Genomic DNA, 21,232 nt, shown 5'->3' on the forward strand with positions numbered 1-21,232 from the left:
ATCTACATCTCCATTTTTTTTTCCTTGGGTCAGCTGAATTTTGAGATCTGCATACACAACACTGCTAACCACGGTTGAGGAGATTGGCTCATGATTATCCCAAAACAGTTGGGATAAGAGCCCTGGTGACGCAGTGGTTAGAAGACAGTATTGCAGGCTAACTCACTGCTCACTCTAGTTCAATCCTGACAGACTCAAGGTTGACGCAGCCTTCCACGATCCTTCTGAGGTCAGTAAAATGAGAACCCAGATTGTTGGGGGCAACATGCTGACTCTGTAAACTGCTTAGAGAAGGCTGTAAAGCACTGTGAAACAGTGTATTATTGTAAGTGCTATTGCTATTAAACTGCCTGTCTCTTGTCCCAGCACTGACTGGTGATCCGTTTCAACTATATAATGTCTGGATCAGAGATGACTAATGATTGAGAGCAGCTTAATGCTCTATATCAGTGATGGCGAACCTTTTAGAGACCGAGTGCCCAAACTGTAACCCAAAACCCACTTATGTATTGTCATGTGCCGGGTGGGCATGGCCCATTGGCTGGGCGTGGCTGCGGTGGTAACGGCAGACTGGGTGGGACTAAAAAGTTCAATCAATCAATTCCAACTTTGCAAGATTTTTTTTCCCGCGAGAAGTTGAAATTGACTGATTGAACCTTTTTTTTTTTTTTTTTGCACACGGCAGTGGAGGCCTAAAGCGAAAAGGTTTTATAAAACTCAGCTGAAGGCCTCAGACTGGGGCAACAGCATGCGTGCCCACAGAAAGGGCTCTGAGTGCCGCCTCTGGCACCCGTGCCATAGGTTCGCCACCACTGCTCTATATGATTTCAGGAAGCTTTATTTCATTGAAAGCATTTATCTCTTGCTACCCCCTGCAAGTGGACTACATAAGACAAACCTTCCTAGTCTTGAACTTCCCTCCCAAGACTACCCTGTTGCTTTCTTGGCCACAATCCAGAAATATCTGGCCATCCTCTTTACACTAGGAAGAAAAGCATGCATAAAGACACAGGATGAAACCTAGAAGAGTAACACATCTTTATCTTCTCAGGCTACATCTGTTTGTTTGGTTGTTGTTGGGTTGGGTTTTTTTTTTTGGAGATGCTCTTTCACCATGGCAACTCACCACAGCCAACGTGCCGTGGGACAACCCGGTGCAGGATAAGAGTTACACTAATATCAAAGAAATAGTAGAAGAGAATCATGAAAGAAAGGGTGCAAAAGGAGGAACAAAGTGAAATGTGAATGACAAAAACTGAAATAATTACGGATTTTAAAATTAAGTTGAATTGTCCCACAGCAAGTTGGCCATGATGAGTTGGCTGTGGTAAATTGTCCCATTCCAGCTCCAGGAGCTCTTTTGGTGGACAATAAAGGAAGAAAAGGCCCTGGCCTCTATTGGCTACAATAGGTCACAAACCTGCACAGAACGCAGTTGTTAGCTCCCCATAGCTACAGTTCTGTTTGGAGGTTTGCATATTTTCAGACTGTTTATCCCCTCCTTGCAAACTGAATTAGAGCCCACGGTTTCAGCTAAGTTTAGCATCAGGTGGAAAATATTGTCAGCAGATGCCCACCCCCCTTTTCTGTCCTAGCAGAATAAACAGATTGAGCCATCATTGCACAAAGTTTATTTCCCAAGACTTGATGGCAAAGAGTGGGGGGACCGTTAACCCCCCCCATTCACCACCACTCAGGAGAAAAACTACCAGTATCTTGCCATCATTTCAGACTTTCTGCTTAGGAAAAAAAAGAGAGAGCTCTTGGGACACAGAAGACCTGTACAATGCCAACTTATGAATAAATACAGACTGAGGATCGCAGTAAGCTGAGACATAAAGCTTTTCCTTAAGGTGGCATCTTTCTCTGGCAGTACACTCATTATTCCATGTGCCAGCTTGCAAACACTTCTTGCCTACTAGATGAAGGAGAAAGGCTTTTATACTCCACTAGCTGAAATATTTTTCTCCAGTATCCAGCTAAGGGGACTGTGTTGTTCCTCCATATCAACTTCCTTGTTAGCAGCCTCCAGCTTTATAAAACCATCAAGCAGACTGGACAGGAGCATTGGGGATCGTCAGTTTATACGTCTTAACCTAGAGGAGCACATCCCTAGAGTGAGGCGAGCCTCCCGCAGATTCCAGGGTAGTCCTTTCCCCCCCCCCCTTCCAAAAGTGACCATTGAATTGTAACTGCACACCAATCCAAGGTCATTTAAACCACATTTGGCTTAATGTGTGAATCCAGTCACAGGATCAAGGCATTCAGATCCTGGGCAACCCACCCTTCTTGAGCTCCACTAAATAAACAGGTTGGGGCAGGAGAAGAAGTAACGGATGGAAACTCACCAAGGAGAGAAGCAACCTAGAACTAAGAAGAAATTTCCTGACAGTTAGAACAATTAAGCAGTGGAACGACTTGCCTCCAGAAGTTGTGAATGCTTCAACACTGGAAGTTTTTAAGAAGAGATTGGACAACCATTTGTCTGAAAGGGTATAGAGTTTCCTGCCTGTGCAGGGGGTTGGACTAGAAGACCTCCAATGTCCCTTCCCACTCTATTATTTTAATCTATTTTAAAGGATGCATATGGCAGGGCAGAACAAAGTTTTAGCAGTGGGTTTTGATTTGCACCAGAGACCCGGAAGCACGGGGAGAAAACAAGGCTTTCAAGCATCTTGTGTGAAAACTCATGTGTTGTGTTTGCTTAGAAAAAGCCGTCTCCCCCCCCTCAAGCTAGAGAGTGAAAAAAGGAGGAGCTGGAAATCTCAGCCAGCTGCTCTCAGCCCAGCTCACAAGCTTTCTCGGCAGCATTGCTGGAAGCAGCTTAAAGCAGCCCTCTCTCTATCTCCAAGGCTTGATCAACAGAGAGACTCCAGTTGATGGATCTTGGCAACAACCAGAGGAAAGCAAGTCTTCAAGATGCCTACTCAGTTGCTGGGAACGTTTGAATGAAATGCTTCTACTGATCACCATGGAGAAGATCTTTCAAGACAGAGCCAGCATATAGAACCCATCAGATCTCCATCCAGGGGGTGGGTGGGTGGAGAAGCTTGGATCAACAACTTTCACAATTTGTAGGCGAAACATACAGGTCCATTGTTTTCCTGGAAACATCCCCCCAAAGTGGGGCCACCTCCCCTGGAGAGAGCCCCTATGGAGGAGGTAGCCACCAATGTCACCTTTTGCACCACTGATATGGTTTTCAAGCAAGCCAATGCTTCTACTTGTTGGCCAAGCATGACGGGAGCTGGACCAGAGACAGTGATTATCCCCGTGCTGTTTGGACTGATCTTTCTACTGGGGATGGTGGGGAACACACTGGTGCTGGTGGTGCTTGGCCGTCTCCCACCAGGTGGACGCCCATCCCGCAGTGCCACCAACATTTTCATCCTCAACTTGAGCATTGCAGACTTCTCCTTCCTTCTCTTCTGTGTCCCATTCCAGGCCACCATCTACTCCCTGCCAGAGTGGATCTTTGGAGCCTTTTTCTGTAAGTGGGTGCACTATCTCGTCATGGCCACCATGCTTGTCAGCATCTTCACCTTGGTGGCCATGTCAGTGGACCGGTACATTGCTGTGGTGCACGCCAAGCGCTCCCTGTGCATTCGGAGCAAACGTAATGCCACTCTTGGGGTGGGCGCCATCTGGTTCCTCTCTCTCCTCTTTGCCATCCCGGTGGCTGAGCACCAGGAACTTTTAAGCGGGCACCAGCAGGCACCCAACAGCTCCTTCTGCTGGGAACACTGGCCTGGCAATCCAGGAGCCAAGCAGATATACAAGGTGACCATCTTCGTGGTGGGTTATCTGCTACCTCTGGTGCTCATCACATGCTGCTACACCAAGGTGGGTACCAATGGGGCAAGAGGGGATGGAGATGGGAGGTAGGCATTTTCAAGTTGGCACAGCCAGGCTCTCAGTTTAAGCCAGCCCGGCTCAATTCCAGGAGTTCTTTGTTTGCTAGAGAAAGATTTGGAGCACAATGGTATACTTCTCCCAGGCATGCACATAAGATACTCTCTTGTCATTAATTGATACCTGAGCATCCATACATGACTTGAACTAAGAGGAAAGCAAGGATGAGTTAAATCCTCTGGTCATTTGACACAAGAAGCCCACCGTCAAATCACTTTAGAATAGAATAGAATAACAGAGATGGAAGGGACATTGGAGGTCTTTCAGTCTAACCTTCTGCTCAGGCAGGAAGCCCTATACCATTTCAGGCAAATGGTTGTCCAATCTCTTCTTAAAAACCTCCAATCTTGGAGCACCCACAACTTCTGAAGGCAAGCTATTCCACTGGTTAATTGTTCTCACTGTTAGAAAATTTCTTATTAGTTCTAGGTTGCTTCTCCTTATTTTCCATCCATTGCTTCTTGTCCTGCCCTAAGGTGCTTTGGACAATAGCTTGACTCCCTCTTCTCTGTGGCAACCCCTGAGATATTGGAACAGTGCTATCATATCATTCCTAGTCCATCTTTTCATTAAACTAGATATACCCAATTCCAGCAGCTGTTCTTTATATATTTTAGCCTCCAGCCCCCTGATAATCTTTCTTGCTCTTCTTTCAGGTCGGGTCATACCTTAAGCTAAGCCAGATCATTACTCATAACATTGGGCTTGAATTGAGTGCATCTCACCTCTTGTGGATTGTAAACATATAGCTTAGTGTACTGTGTAGCCCCAGCCAAAGTGGTTATTTCCAACACTGTTTAAACTAAACTTGGGTATAGTATGATGTACAAATCTAATCATTAACATAGGCCATTCATCTATGCATATGAATGATAGATGACAGTCTGGGGGTTTCATATCCACTGAATCTGGGAATTTCCACATGATATGAAATCTATTCTACCGCTGAGCTACACACTCACCTCACTCCAATGGTCTTGCTAGGTTTGTGCTGAAAACTAGACAAATTCACAAGTCTAAACTGACCTTGGTAACAGACAGGCAGCTTCTGAATCTAAATTCCATCTTTCCTTTCCTAAATGTCTTGCCAGAATTTCACCACTATGATTTCTTCTTACATCTACGCCCATACATACACACCAAAGTAACAGAATTAAAGCCAGAAAGAGCAAAAGAGACCCCTTCTTAGTTTTAAAATCCAGAATCATATTATCCAAGAAACAATTTTTAACATTTGGAAACCTGGGGAAAGAAAATCTGAACATACCCAGATGATAAGCAGATGATGGAAATAATGCTATTTGTTCATGTGATTATCATTTGATGAAATGCAAACCCGTCCTTCTCATTTTACTCTAATTCCCTCTAATTGATTTTCTTCTTCTTCTTGTGATCAAGGTTAATATTTAATTTGTGGGAATGGGTTGTTTTAGGCTAATACAGATGTTTACTTGACACAGTTCCAATAGTTCTTGATAGAGGCCTCATTTTCTCTAAAAAGTGGAACTTATTTCTTTGCAAATGGTTGTAAGCCGTTTTCTAAGCAACATAAGTAGCCACTCATGGAGAGGGAGTTTCTCTTCTTGATACTGGCACCTGCTCTTTCCCAGACTAAGATGCCATGAATGTCTATTGGTATGAATCATGTAGGAAAAGTGGATACTTCCTTGCTTAAGAAATTTGTTAGTGCTAGAACAGTGGTTCTCAACCTGTGGGTCGGGACCCCATTTGGGGTCGAACGACCATTTCACGGGGGTCGCTAAACAATGCAGTCCGCCATTTTCCACCTCTTTTTCCTTAGCTGTGCTACTCCCTTTTATTCTATTGGCTTTTGAAAGCCAATAGAATAGATTCTCTTGAATAGAGTCTAATTCTATTGGCTTTCAAAAGCCAATAGGAATTGTCCAGGCTGTCTCTGCCCTGCTGAGCCCGCCAAAAGCCCCAGTCTGCAAACGGTGCTGCACCAGTTGAGTAGTCCTCAACTTATGACCAGTTGAATAGTCCTCGACTTACGACCGGTTGGGGGGTCACGGCATTAAAAAGATTGAGAACCACTGTGCTAGAACAAGGGTCTTCAAACTTGGCCAGATGTTCAGAATTCTGGGAGTTGAAGTCCACAAGTCTTAAAGTTGCTAAGCTTGGAGAGCAGTGCTAGAAGAAAGGAAAAGACATTAAACTTACTCCACTTCTCACTTACCTCCCTACCATGTCTGTTTTTTGACCTGGCCAAGCGTTGAAGAGCTGATACCAATCTTGAAAAGTTCTTCAAGTTTATCTTCTCTTAAACTAGCAGAATCAAGGTGGGGTTATTTTGACTTTCTTTCTCACCTTTGCTTCTCCCTCTGGATTATGGAATTGTTTCTCCAACTGTCTCCTTAATGATTCTTTCATATTAAGGTTGTCTCTCATTCCTTTTGCAGTTGATGGCTTTGCTTCAGCTTCTCTTCCTGCCTCAGTCCTTCCTAATACTCAGGAAAATTGGCAGGGTAGACTATATAAGCATTGTCCTTCCCTCTTGGTGAAAGGTTGAATGTAAATCTAATAAGCAACATGCTGTTCTATCAATCTTCTCCATAAGCCCAAGAGCACCTAACTACTTTATAAATCAATTTCGCGATCATCAAACTGTAAAGCCTGTTTCCAAAGTGTGTTCAAACAATCAAATCTCTGAATGTAACACAGCACACACTGTTGTTAACTAGGTCAAAGGTCTTCTTTATGGGAGTTCCTGTCCATTTTCTCCAGGAAGTGCCTGGTATCCCCTTGTTCCAGGATACCATTGGTCTTAAACTCCCATCAATTTTAACCTGTTGGTTTATCTGGATCATGGGGGCAGGGAAGTCTGCAAAGCTATCAAATCAGTATTCCATTAATGGAACCTGCAGTTCATAAACCAGAAGGAAGGAAGGAAGGAAGGACGGAAGGGAGGGAGGGAGGAATAAAGGGAGGGAGGAATAAAGGGAGGGAGAAAGGAGATGGGAAGGAGAAGGGAGACAGGCAGGTAGGAAGGAAGGAAAGAAGGAAGGGAAGAAGAGAGAGAGGAAGGAAGGGAGGGAAGGAGGAAGGGAGGAAGGAAGGAAAGAATAAAGGGAGAGGGAGGAAGAAAGGAGATGGGAAGAAGAAGGGAGATAGGCAGGCAGGAAGGAAAGAAGGAAGGAAGGAAAGAAGAGAGAGGGGAAAGGAGGAAGGGAGGAAGGGAGGAAGAAAGAAAGAAAGGAAGGAAGAAAGAAAGGAAGGAAGGAAGGAATAAAGGGAGGGAGGGAGAAAGAAAGGAGATGGGAAGGAGAAGGGAGACAGGTAGGCAGGAAGGAAGTAGGGAAGGAAAGAAAGAAGAGAGAGAAGAAGGGAGGGAGGGAAGGAGGAAGGGAAGAAGGAAGGAAGGGTTCCCTCCAACAGGAAACCAAGGTGGAAAACCTCCCCCCTTCCCCTCAAACAGAAAAAGTAAATCAGTTTTGGAGCATTCAATCACATGGCCACTGAGACAGAAATAAATCAGCTCAGTTTTTCAGTGGTCAAGACTGTAACACCAACACTCCTGATTTGGTAATAGCTTCAGTGATGTCAGATGCATCATGATAACACTACATCAATCGTATGGATTATGTGTTTCCATAATGACATGATTTGTGTCATTTGCTTGATGACATTATGGCATATACGACATCATTCCTTCCCTCCTTGCTTTCCCAGGCCAGGGTTGGCTCTGTATCTAAAGGAAAGGGATGGTTTAGGAAAAATGGCCTCTATGAACCCTTCTTTAGCAGAGGGCCTTAAACTAAATGCAGTAAACTTCCAATTTCCTTCCAGCCTCAGTAGTAACTTAGGAATTCAAATGTTTTCCTTCTGCGTCACAGTTTTGAGTCAGCCCGCCAGCAAGGGAGATAACAAATGCTATCGTTAATAGATGCATTTTCTTTTAATTAACTGACATAAGTACTTTAGTCTCCGAGATTTAATGGTTAAGTACATTCATTGCTTGGTTACAGTAGTGCAGTAACTCTGTTTTCAAAAGGTTAATCTAAATTTCGTTAGAGAACAGGATACACTTTTTCTCCTCTTAATAGTTTTACCGATTTTTTTTAAAAAAAATAGATAAAATATTGCCTACAGAATTAGACAATCTTACGTAAATTACAAACTCCTGAAAATAAATGCTCAACTGGTGTTTACAATAACAGAGAAAAAAAGTTGCATATGGCAAGGGCCACTGATGCTGCTGATGTCGGCTGTATTCCTATAACATACTTAATAGGACCAATGAGTGGTTAACGCAAGAGAACCATCAAAAAGACGTCAATTAACCTTAAATTAGATTCCTAAATCTTACCCAGATCCAGGCTCACTCAGGCACCTGTTTAAATTATTTTCATGTAGTCACCTACATCGTTTCTCAAGTCACTTAGAGAACTTTCACACCAAAAACAGTACTGGGGTAAAAAGAAGGACATTGATAAGAACTCATGCAAAGGATTCTTGGACAAGGTTTCAAGACTTTTTCAAGATTTTAACATCTTTTAAACGTCTTGTCTTTCTGTTTTTTTAAGATTACTTACTTTAAGTTCAACAATAGAGGCCATTTCAAGGGGCAGTGTTGTCTCCATGCTGAAGTTTGGGAATAGCTTTTTAAGACAGGATTGACACTGGACATTGACATAAACAAAAGCAAATTCTCCATATGTAGTATTGCTAAAGGTATCATATCTAGGCTACAAAATCAAACTTTTCTCTTTGCTGCTAGCTAGTGTGGGGTTTTGCCCTGTCCAGAAAAGGTAGCACTGAAAAAATAAGAAGCTTGCAAAACTAAATATTTGAGGCATGACATATCCATTTCAAAATAAGATGTAAAGATGTAAAATTTTCCAGAAATGCTAAATCAACATTTAGAAAAACATAAAATTGGGGGAAACCAGTCATATATGCAATAGCTTGATGTCTGGAAGGAGAAAGCAGCAGCATCCTTTCACAAGTCTACAATTTCAATTTTTTTTTTTTTTTAAAAAAGGAGCCATCCTTTTTCCATTCTACTGGTGACCTTGTGTAAAAAATAAATAACAGTTGAGCGTGGGTGAACAAGTCTGGAATTACAGTGCACAAAAAATGATCAGTGGTCCTCATTTACACAGGAGAAAGATGGTCCTGCAGATCAACTATTTGGTGTTATGGGCCATCAAGTCACCAATGTCTAAGAATTTAGTGCAGCATGTTAAGAAATGTAACACTAAGCATTGTGGGTAAAAAGAAGGACATTGATGAAAACTCATGTAAGATTTTAGGATTCTTGGACCCAGGAATCTTTCAGGATTTGAACATCATTTAAATGTTTTGTCTTTCTGTTTTTTTCGGATCATTTTAACTTAAGTACAACAATGGGGCTCCTTGACTCCTATCAGCTGCATGGACAAGTCCCTGCAGTTGTCTTGGTAAGAGCTCGGAGGTGGTTCTATTCACTTCTTTATTTAATTTATATCCCACCATCATTATTTTTATCAACAACTCAAGGCAGCGAACCTATCTAATACTCCTTCGTCCTCCGATTTTCCTCACAACAATCCTGCTTGTTGAGTTGGGCTGAGACAGAGAAAGAGAGTGATCCAAAATCAGCCAGCTGGCTCTCACGGCTAAGCTCTCATGAACTCACTTTCTCCTAGTGATTGGCCCAAGTCAACCGACCGGCTTTCAGGGCTAAGGCAGAACTGGAGCATACAATCTCCTACAAAGTTTCTTAGCTTGATGCCTTCACCATTAGACCAAGCTGGTTTGCCTAGGACAGGGGTCCCCAACCCCCAATCTGTGGACCAGCACTGGTCCGCAGCATGCCCAAAACTATGCAAACAAAGGAGGCCTCATTAATCACGTGAAGTATTAATACCACTCTTCAATGCCTTGGTAAGGCCACACTTGGAATCCTGCATCCAGTTTTGGTCACCACGATGTAAAAAAGATGTTGAGACTCTAGAAAGAGTCACAGAGAAGAGCAACAAAGTTGATTAGGGGACTGGAGGCTAAAACATATAAGGGACGGTTGCTAGAATTGGGTATGTCTAGTTTAAAGAAGAGAAGGACGAGGGGGGACATGATAGCAGTCTTCCAATATCTCAGGGGCTGCCATAAAGAAGAGGGAATCAAGCTATTCTCCAAAGCACCTGAGGGCAGGACAAGAAGCAACGGGTGGAAACTAACCAAGGAGAGAAGCAACCTGGAACTAAGGAAGAATTTCCTGACACTGAGAACAATTAACCAGTGGAACCACCTGCCTCCAGAAGCGGTGAATGCTCCAACACTGGAAGTTTTTAAGAAGAGACTGGACAGCCATTTGTACGAAATGGTATAGGGTTAATTGCCTGAGGAGGGGGTTGGACTAGATGACCTCCAAGGTCCCTTCCAACTTTACTACTATTACTATCTGTGGGATGCAGGCAACACACGAAACCACATCCCTTCCAATCCGTGAAAAAACCACTGAACCGGTCCCTGGTGCCCAAAAGGTTGGGGCTAGGGCCAAGAAAGAGGGCGTGGCCCAAAGTCACCCAGCTGGCTTCTGGGCTTAAGCAGGGCTAACTCCTGTGGCCTCCTACGTTCTAATCCAGCACTTTTAACCCTTACACCAAGCTGGTTCTTGGCTGGTCCCCTAACTAAGTAGCCTTTACCATCTGCAAGCGTCAAATCCCAGGCAAGATCTCTTTGCTTGTGGTTGCTTCTCAGCAACGGATCATTTAGGCCTAAATGGTATTAATTACCTGAATGCAGTTAATGTTTTCACTGTGCTTCTTCAAATGTAAATAGCAGATTGGAGGTTGAGGGAGTCAGCACTGGAGAGAGAGAGAGAGAAAGAGAGAGAGAGAGATCAACTTGCTTTTTTCTCACTTATACACAAACAACCCTACTTTTTAAAAACTTCCATGATTTTAACGAGCAGCAAAATGCCCTAACAAACACCATTTAGAAAGGTGACATAGAGCTAAGTTTGAAGTAATAGAGAGTAATTTTATTTTATTTTTTGCTTTTGCTTTTCAAGGCCAGACTTCACTGCAGAGGCCTCTTTTGCAAATGGAGGTAGGGAGAAGCATCCCTTTGCATAAACAAAACAGATGCAGGTTAATTAGCGCAATGTTATGTCAACCCTGAGTCACAGAAATACGATGCCTTTCAAACAGGAGATAAAACAATTCCATTAAGATTAGTGGCTCTTGACAGATGTAACTTCCCTGAAGCTGAACAGTGATCTAAGGTGACGGCCATCAACTTGTTAGATGGATTTACACAAAATGTTGAACTAATGTGGTCCAAGATTTAGTGGTTGTATTTGCCCAGCTTCAAAATTTCCCTTCCCTTCCCTTCTCTTCCTTTCTCCTGTACAATTAGCATTTTAATTAAGCATTTAGTATATTGTGTAGTTTGCTGTAATGGATAAAGCATCAGGCTACAAAACCAGGAGACCATAAGACCATGGGTCAATCACTTTCTTTCAGCTCTAGGAAGAATACAATGGCCAACCACTTCCAACAAACCTTGCCAAGAAAACTGCAGGTCTAGTCCAGGCAATCTGTGAGAATCAGACATGACTGAACAGAAGAAAAGTATGTATATTCCAGACAACCTATGAACAGTTTGTTCATTGTTTCAGAAATATTTCCTTACCTAAACCAATAAACAGAATGATGATGAGCAGGCAAAAAAGGAGGCGCAATGGGAACAAGTTTTGACTTCCTGCTGGCTTCCCCAATGATTTTGCTTGTGGGAAGGTGGCAGGGAGTGTCATAAATCATGATCCCATGACCATGGCTGACTACATTGGCATGGCGGGGCTGCAGGGTGGCGTGGTAGTGCTTCAACGGCCATAATTTTGTCAGTACTGTAGAAGTGGTCTGAAGATTCCTGAAATTTCAATCCCACAAAATGGGGCCTGGATTTCGAACATGTAAGCTAGTATCAGGCACGATGGATCAGGTCCACGTGTGAAGGTCCAATTAAACTAATTTACTGTTATCCATGCCTATGCACGAGAATATTCTTAACCAACCTGCTATAAATTAGATAAAGGTCAACAGAATTCAAGAGGGGTTGAAGTTAGTTCATTTGTGGCTATGTAGAGATTCTAGGTTGATTTGAAATATCGATAGCTCAGGTATAGAATGAGGGTGAAGTTCATTCTCTGAGCTTATGGAAAAACACCAACACATTATACATGAACAAAAAAACCATATGCCTCAACTCCATAGGACAGACAGACACTTCAGAATGCACAATCCACAGGAATGCCAACAAAATACAAATCCAAAAACGCAACTCACTACAACAGAAACTAATACCATCACCCCAAAATCACAAGACGGCAATTCAAAACTATGGATCAGAAATCTATCCAGCAGACTTTTATCTAGAAGGCAGGACAAGAAACAACGGATGAAAACTACTCAAGGAGAGAAGCAACCTGGAATTAAGGAGAAACTTCCAAACAGTGAGGATAATCAACCAGTGGAACAGCTTGCCTTCAGAAGTTGTGGGAGTTCCATCACTGGAGGTTTTTAAGAAGAGACTGGACAGCCACTTGCCTGAAATGATATAGGGACTCCTGCTTGAGCAGGGGGCTGGACTGGAAGACCTCCAATGTCCCTTCCAAATGTATTCTGATTGATTGATGGTGAAAAGACCGTCCTCACACACGGCCTCAATTTCAACCGCAAAGATGCTGAATTCCTCGCCAGTCTCAAACCCATTCTAAAAACATACAATCCGGACCACGAAACACAAGAAGACATCAGACAAAGAATCATCTCCAACGTGCAGTGCAACAGACAAAACGAAATTGAGCCAGAAGGAGAAAAGAGCACTAAAGATACTGAAAAAGGTCACAAACTCGGAGGTCAAACCTTCACCCTCATTTTAGGATGACCCCTCTTTCAACTCCACCCTCCAAGTTCTGCTATTTCTTCCCCTACATTAGCCCATTACAGCGACCTGTTTTTTTTTTTTTTTAAAAAAAAAAGGTTGCCCTATGAGGCTCCATTTTGCCCAGGTGAAGGTTACAGACAGACAAACAGACAGAAGAGTTCTAGTAATATATAGATAGCTATTATGGAGTGCCGTTTCTTAAAAACACCCAAGAGGCTATAAAAAAAAAAAAGCAAGGGGTTGCAATGATCTCATTTGAAGCCCGATCAAATTAAGGGAGAAGATTCGTTGTTCTCTTGCAAACACCAGCAATGGGCTGAGGAAAACTGATATTTTCTGAAATGAGGTAACAGTTTCTTTTGTTCTTTCTCGTTGTAGGTTTTATATCACCTTCATAAAAAAGTGAAGAATATTTCCAGGAAGTCAGAAAGATCAAAGAGAAAGGTAAATGCCCAACAGCAATTACTAAGCATTGTAGACGGAGAAGATATGTTGTGTTTTACAAAAGTAATCAAAATGTGGTACATCTGTTTCTATGAGAGATGATGCCCGCGGGGGTGGGGGGAGCTGGTGTGAAGGACAACAATGAGGTGGCAGTTTCCCAGAAAGGAGGGAACATATTCTAGAAAGAGGGAGGGGGAGACAAGAGAGAGACCAGCCCAGAGATGGATAGGAGATAAAGAAGATTCAAATAGCCACCCCCTAGGATAGATTCATTAGGGTGAGAGTAGTAAGCATTTAGTCCGGCAAGATTCTGTCTGTTATATGTCAGCATATAAAAAAATTGAACCCTGGTTGAACCAATCTGATTTAGTGATTAACGCACCAGACCTGAAAGCAGAAGACCATGAGTTCAAGTCCTGCCTTAAGCCGTGAAAGCCAGCTGGGTGACTTTGGACCCTTCCCTCTCTCTTGCAACAAAACCCACCTAACAAGATTGTTGTTGTAGGGAAAATAACAAGAGGAAGGTGTGTTGGATATGTTTGCCACTTTGCGTTATTTGCAAAAAATAATTAAAGCGGGATAGAAACAAAGAAACAAACAAATAAATGCGTAACTCCCTTTTCGGAAGGTGGTAGAACTGAATTTCATGTAAGAAACTCATGGAGGGCGATAACTAGCAATATTTTTTTTTTCCTGACAGCAAGCCAACGGTCTTGCAGGCATTTAAGGTTGAGCGTTTTCATGCTGTGCATATTTAAAATTTCTGTGAACTGCTGTTTTGCTGTTTCACAACCAATTAGCAAGATGACCGTGTTTGATCAAAGTTCTTAGCCCAGGCAAATGTGTTTCCAAATAAGGGTTTTTTTAAAATCAGTTTATCATCCTTTATTCACCAAATGTTACAAGGAAACCCAGTGTTAATTTGAAATACTGCCATAAGGAAGACAAACATACAGTTATAAATAATAGTACAGTTCCAAATTAATTTTTTTGATTTTTAAAATTGCAAGGAGTTGAGTGGAGGACGTATTTGTTGGTTGCTTCAGACTAACAATTTTAGGAACTGAGAGCAACTTTTAATATGCATCGCGCTTGAAGGAATATATTAAAAAGATACAGAGCTTTGTTTGCATGTTTATAATCTCTATCTTAACTTTTTAAACATGTACACCCTTCCCACAAGTATTCCTGTTGGGTAAAATGATTCCAAAAGCAGTTTTTGTACTTCTGAAAGCCATACAGGACTATCTGTATCCGTAGATAGAAAGCTAGAAACAGTTTTATTATTAAAATTACATGCAGATGCTGTTTCTTTGTCTCCCTTATCTTAATTTACCTTTTTTCTGTTAAAAACTCTAATGAAGAATTACTTCAAAACTTGCTCTACCTTGTGGCCTTTTGTGGACTTGGTAATGGTCTTACTCTTATTCCAGTCCTTTCTGATGTCATGATACATTTTACTACATATATAGAATGTACGTTTACCCAGATTCTGTAGATGAGGATAGTCTGTGGACCCAGGATTTGTAAGTTGGTTGTTAAGTAACATGGTTGTTAAGTGAATCTGGCTTCTCCATTGACTTTGCATGTTAGACGGTTGCCAAAGGTGATCACATGACCTGGGACATGGCAACCGTCATAAATATGAGCCAGTTATCAAGTATCCAGATTTTGATCACATAACTAACTGTGGGGATGCTACAATGGTCATCAGTGTGGAAAAGGGTCATAGGGCGATAAACAAGTGGTTGTAAGTCAAGGACTACTTCTATCTCATCTGCAAAATGATGATTAGAGTGCACAGTAGCAGCTGCCTTGAGTCTGTTTCTCACCAAGAACAAAATTACTGAAAGTCCAAAACACCCGTCAAAGTGACCGAGGCAGGCGATAATTCCAAGGAGATCTCCTTCTTCCAGTCTGGATTTCTTCGGCTGCCAGACATACTTTTTTTTTTTTTTTTTTAAGAAAAACAGGAAACTCAGATACTCCTGCTATTTGACGACTGATATAATTTAAAATAATTTGCTCTTGTATATGTATTAGAGAGCAAATCAGTTTTCCATCAAAAGCATTATTATTTTTTTGGCTGAAATACTGTACTTTCCTTGGGCCATTAGCTGTTTAGTTCCTGCTTCTATAATATTATGCTCAGCCATAGGATAATTATATCATATTGATGGATATAAATGGGGCTTAATGCTGGGTTTTTACATTTAACTCTAACAGGTATAATTGTGACTAGATTGGCTCACCCAAGTAGTTGTCTGTGGAGATTGTCAGTCCTCCAGCTCGTGGTTGGCCCAGAGGTGATTCCTTCATAAGGCAACTGCGCTTTGTTTTTCCTTGAAAACGTTTCACTTCTCGTCGAAGAAGCTTCTTCAGTTCTGACTTGAATGATGGAGGATGGAAGGGTTTGTGTTCCTTGCAGTCATCTCGTCGTTAGCACTCTTTCTGAGAGTCATTAAAGCCACAGGGAAGCTTATCTGGGCCCTGGGGGGGCGGTCACCTGAATCAGAGTGCAAAATGGATATGGAACATCCATCCTCACAACACACACTTTTCAGCAGTTCCAAGAAGGTGTCTGCCATTGGAGAGCTTCACATTATGGTCTCCTTCATTTCCCATTCAGAGTGCCTAAAAATTAAAAAGCCAGTGAGAATTATGCTTGTGTGTGTATGTGCGTGTAACAGAAAAACAACAGTGATCTTTGCTAATTGGAAAAGATGTTGGCTGGTGAATTTGGCAAGAAATGTTTCACTCTGATTGGTGCAGCACGAGGTCGGAGGGTTGCAGAGCTACTGTTTGAACGGACAGCTTTCAAACCTGACTGGCTGTTTAGTCCAGGGGTAGGCCACCTTGGCTCTTTTATGACTCGTGGACTTCAACTCCCAGAATTCCTGAGGGGAAAGAAAGAGGTTTCCAAGCTGAGCCATGCTGGCTCAGGAATTCTGGGAGTTGAAGTCCACGAATCATAAAAGAGCCAAGGTTGCCTATCCCTGGTTTAGACCAACAGCTTCATTCCCAGTGTTGTTTTATCTACAGGCTAGGATCAGGAGGTATTGTGGGGAAAAGCCCACATGATCATTTTGGCTTGTGCGGGGACGAGAGTGGGTCTGTAGGCCATGTTGAGTAGTAAAACCTTTCCATTTTCTTTGTCTGAAATCACTCAGGCAGGAAGGGCTGATACAGAGAGTAGATCAGGTTGAGGACAAAAGGGGGAAAAACCAATCTTTTCTTCCAAAACTTCTTTTCTTTTTTGCATCTTTTCTCCCTCCCCAATAACAAACTGCAGGGAAGTTTTTAAGAAGAGACTGGACAGCCATTTGTCCGAAATGGTGTAGGGTTTCCTGCCTGAGCAGGGGGTTGGACTGGATGACCTCCAAGGTCCCTTCCAACTTTACTACTACTACTACTACTACTACTACTACTACTATTATTATTATTATAACCCGTGTTTTCTTTCCAAAAGTTTAAATTCATCATTGCAGGGGCTGAAGATAGAAACCTGGGCTGGCTGGTTCTATTACGGAGTGCTTATATGCAGTGGTGGGATTCCGATAGGTGAACAACCGGTTCTCTGTGTGGATGCTGCTTCCGGACATCCATTCTGGGCCTGGGCAACAAAAAAATTAGCTACCGGTTGTGCCAAAGTGGTGCAAACTGGCTGAATCCCACCACAGGAAGGAAGGAAGGAAGGAAGGAAGGAAGGAAGGAAGGAAGGAAGGAAGGAAGGAAGGAAGGAAGGAAGGAAGGAAGGAGTGGTGGGATTTAAATTCAAATATGTGAACAACCGGATCTCTGTGTGGATGCCACTTCTGGACGTCCGTTCTGAGCCTGGGCAACAAAAAAATTAGCTACCGGTTCTGCCGAAGCAAACCGGCTTAATCCTACCACTGCTTATATGGCATAAACAGATGGCCTCCCTTGGACAATGCTGTCATCTTCCAGGGCAGGATTGTGGCCTATGAATTCCAAATCACTAACAAGGAAGGGATTTACAAACATCAGATAATGTTTGCCCTTTAGTCTAGTATTGCATATTCTGGCTGGCAGTTTGATTTAAAGATTTTTAGGGACGGAAGGCTCTTTCACAGGCATGTCTAAAAGGTTGAAACAGTGGCCAAGAGGAGTGAATGAATAGTCATAATTTGAGGAGTAATCACAGCGGACGCCAGCTTGGTTTGTCTGTTAGCCAAGATTACACTTTGATTTGGCCCAAGATGCTGCTGTGTCTTGATTCTCTTCCAAAGGGTGCCCTTTCTCCATCACCTCCCACCCTTCCTCTTTGTCATTTGTGTGGCAATTATTTAGTCAGAGTTTCCAAAACAAATCTCAGGGCAGAGCCATTGAAAGCTACTCAACAAATGACTCAGAGGTTCTGGGGCTTTTTCACCCCTCCAGCCAACCACTGAGTGCATTCAGGACAAAATACTTTGCTTTCTGGACATAACCAAGAGCCATGTAATTAGAGCATTTTCAATAGCACTTTAGTCCTGGAAGTGCTAATGTAGGGCTGGTAGCTCCACGGTAAAGTTTGGGTGATGAATCAAATCAAGACCTGACCATAATTGTGAGCTCCCAGAAAGTAAGCAATGTTAAAAAGGACATTGCAGATAATAGCTTTCTATTGAACAGGGATGTTCAATTTCTCCCCTCTCCAAATTGTCGAGGGCTATATGTGTGCAGCACGTGCGTGAGCCGCAAATGAGCTCACCACATTTTCATCTAACATACGACACAAATGCAAATGGGGGATGAGCTCCAAGCAGGCAATGGGGTTACTCTAAATAAACCGCAATTGGGTTCATTTAACTTTGCACGGTGTGGGTGAATGCAGTCAGTTCCATCTGAATGTATGGATAGTGCTCTTCCAGTAGCCATAGCAACAGTCCTTAGACTTATATACCGCTTCACAGTGCTTTACAGCCCTCTCTAAGTGACTTGCAAAGTCAGTGTAGTGCACCCAACAATGTGGGTCCTCATTTTACTGACCTCGGAAAATGAAAGGCTAAATCAACCTTGAACCAGTCAGGATCAAACTCCAGATTGTGGACAGAGTTAGCCTGCAATACTGCATTCTAACCACTGCGCCACCAGGGCTCCTTTTAGTAATTTAGTTTGGAGCATTATTTAGCCCAGTAAGCCCATTTTTTCCTCTCTCTTAGTAATCCTTTTGGTAGAAGTGGGAATGTGAACTCTCCAAGGTCCTGATAACTTACTTTAGAGTCTTGGTTAATAAATGAGTCCATTTGGGGGAAACCATATCATACATTAAACCAGTGTTTCTGATATTCAGCAACTTTAAGATGTGTGGATTTCAGTTCCCAGAATTCCACACTCAGCATCCTGTCTACACATCTTAAAGTTGCAGGGGAGGTTGAGAAATGTTGCATTAAACAATAAGCGAACAGCTTGGATTCACACCCAGAAGTAAAAAAAAACTAACCCAAGTTATCAGTAATTGAATTTATCACACTGTGAGAGTCTGCTAGATGTGAAACCAACCTGCTTAAGCATGTTGCATGAACCCAATCTTAGTAAGCGACTGTCCATAACTTTTTAAGGTTTTTATCCTACCTCTCATTAATTCAGGGTTTTAAGGCTGTGGTACCCAACATTCTCTCCTATTTTTCCTTACAATGTAATAAAATAGGTGGATTTGTGAGGGAGTGACTGGCCCAAAATCACCCAGTGAAATTCTTTGGTTGAGGAGGAATTAAAACTGGAGTCTCCTCAATTCTAATCCAACACCATTACTACTGCACAACACTCAATTTTTCTCTCTTTCTCTGTATGTGTGTGTGAGAGAGAAAGAGAGGGAGGGAGAATGACACAGAGATTGTGATTTCTTGATTACCTCATGTCAGGACTGTAAGCATTGCCAGGAATACAATTAAAATAGCAGAAGAACAATTAAAACAAATCCCGAAAGAAAAAAAGAGTGTTTGTTCAAAATGAAAACATTCAAGCTCATTTGAGGGGTGAGATCATTTGCAAGATTAATCTCCAAATTCTCTGTAGCAGAAATAAAATTAGGTTTGTTGTCAAGCTGTCCTAAGCCCCGTTTAAGGACTACATTTTTTAAAATTAACTTTTAAAAAAAGTTAATTACCCCCTTGATAGCTGCCAGGTTGCCAATAGTTGAATATCAGAAATCCGACTCTTGTCCATCGCTTGACGTATAGTTAAACACAACTTGGCATGTGGCATCTTTGTAAAAAAATAAAATAAAACGATGCCGCACAAGCTGCAGTTCACCCAGTTTGTCTCTCCAAAATTTCTCTTTCTTTCTTGCAGACGGCCCAGACCGTCCTGCTGGTTGTTGCCGTCTTTCTGATCTCCTGGCTCCCCCACCACATCATCACAATGTGGGCAGAATTTGGGCAGTTCCCCCTGAACAATATCTCCTTCACCTTCCGCATCATCTCCCATTGCTTGGCCTACGGGAACTCCTGCATCAACCCCATCATCTACGCTTTCCTCTCGGAGAATTTCCGCAATGCCTGCCGTCAAGTCTTCACGTGCAAGTTCCTCCTTCAGCCAGCCCCTGCTGACAAGCTGGTGAGAGTTCGCATGGAGAATTTCTCCACTACTCACTCCACAACCAATGTATAAAAGGGAAGACTTGAAGTAGGACAGGAAGAACAGCAAATGGGCGACTATACAAAAATGTTCAGAAATGGTTCATCTTGGAAAAGCTGGCCTGAACATTCGTTATGTTCACCAAGGCGATATTACCCAGCTCTCTTTTTTACCCATCCATCATATTTACTATGGGTGATATTATTCATGAGTCATGTTCGTCATAATTAAGTGACCCATGTCTCATATTTACATGGCTATTTGACCCATCTCTGATGTTCACCATGGTGATATTACCCATCCACCATGGGTAATATGTTCACCAGGGTTCGCCAGCGTTCTATTACCCATCTCTGATGTTTACCGTAGTTATATTATCCATTTATGATGTTCAACATGGTTATATTGCCCATCTCTCATCTTCACCATGGTTATATTTCCTATCCATCATGCACACCATGGTTATGTTACCCATTCTTTGTTGGCACCACTTTGACTTTTTCAGCACTAGTCCATTCATGGCTTAGGAGAGACAATGAGTGTTTCTCATAATGCCTAAAGGGAAAGTTCCAATTTTCTGGAAGGTACAAATTTTTATTTGCTGCTTGCTACTGAAAAAGGCAGTGAAAAGGAGACACCAGTACAGCAAGCTGTCTCAAGTATTGCTGCTACCAAGCCCTAACCTTTCAACTCGCAGAAAGCATTTCGATGTTTAGTGTGACAGTTGGTGCTTTGTGTGTAGGTCTCAAGAAGTTTGTGCCAAAGCAAAAACCCTCAGTGCATTATGCAAGGTTGCAAAATTTATCTTCCTTGGTAAAATTGATTTCACCCTTCTTAGTGATATGTGTTAATTTATTCTTCGGTTGTGGAAAGCAAAAGGATGGGCAATCGGCAACTTTTTTTTTTGCTGACTATCTGAAATTCTTTCGGCCATCTCTCTTTTCTTTGCCTGAACATTTTCAAAGATTTCTTTGCAACCAGAAGATCTAGAAACATTAAGGAGCATTGTAGGTTCAGGAATAGTGTAGTCCCAAGCTAACTTAAATTGGAAAAAGTACATTATGTTGTTTTTATTGTGAAAGAAATAACTTTTACTTACTGCTTTCTAATTTGCAACTATCCTCTCTCTCTGTCTCTCTCTATTCATTGGAATATAAACAAAATATAGAGAAACACCCTCAATAAAAGAGGCACTGCAGGGTACTCTGAAATTAGGAACTGCTGGAAATCTGTCAATTTATGCAGCACAAAGGACACAATTTGAGGTTTTCCACACCAAATGCAGTCCCTCCATGCCCTGAAAGTGGTCTATCCAGTAGCCCTTCAAAAGCTGGGCAGCTGCTACCTTGATGTGTGGAGCACAATTCACAGAACCCTCCAGCAAATAATGTCTTTATAGACA

General features: G+C 42.3%; 1 protein-coding gene across 2 annotated transcripts; it reads left to right on the forward strand.

Annotated features, from left to right (window-relative positions):
• Positions 1–2,823: 2,823 nt before the first annotated feature.
• On the forward strand, positions 2,824–21,195 carry LOC120312595 (galanin receptor type 1-like). 2 transcript variants are annotated; one of them, XM_039353494.1, is made up of 4 exons: positions 2,824–3,843; positions 13,183–13,248; positions 19,546–19,809; positions 20,999–21,195. In XM_039353494.1, exons 1-4 carry the CDS (start codon positions 3,154–3,156, stop codon positions 21,092–21,094), a joined length of 1,116 nt encoding a protein of 371 aa, XP_039209428.1. In that variant the 5' UTR covers positions 2,824–3,153; the 3' UTR covers positions 21,095–21,195. The 2 variants fall into 2 exon arrangements, with proteins under 2 accessions (XP_039209428.1, XP_039209429.1); XM_039353495.1 differs by having other exon boundaries at positions 19,546–21,195.
• The last annotated feature ends 37 nt before the right edge of the window (positions 21,196–21,232 follow it).

This window comes from Crotalus tigris, unplaced genomic scaffold (genome assembly GCF_016545835.1).
Source record: "Crotalus tigris isolate CLP2741 ecotype Arizona unplaced genomic scaffold, ASM1654583v1 scf7180000018525.42219311030:4301911, whole genome shotgun sequence".
Taxonomy (NCBI): Eukaryota; Metazoa; Chordata; class Lepidosauria; order Squamata; family Viperidae; genus Crotalus; species Crotalus tigris.

What these genes read in the sequence shown, in the direction of transcription:
- LOC120312595 (XM_039353494.1), top strand. Translation starts at nt 3,154, where the DNA reads ATGGAGGAGGTAGCCACCAATGTCACCTTTTGCACCACTGATATGGTT. An exon ending in TCACATGCTGCTACACCAAG is followed by an intron (nt 3,844 to 13,182) that starts GTGGGTACCAAT and finishes TTCTCGTTGTAG; the next exon opens with GTTTTATATCACCTTCATAA. An exon ending in CAGAAAGATCAAAGAGAAAG is followed by an intron (nt 13,249 to 19,545) that starts GTAAATGCCCAA and finishes TCTTTCTTGCAG; the next exon opens with ACGGCCCAGACCGTCCTGCT.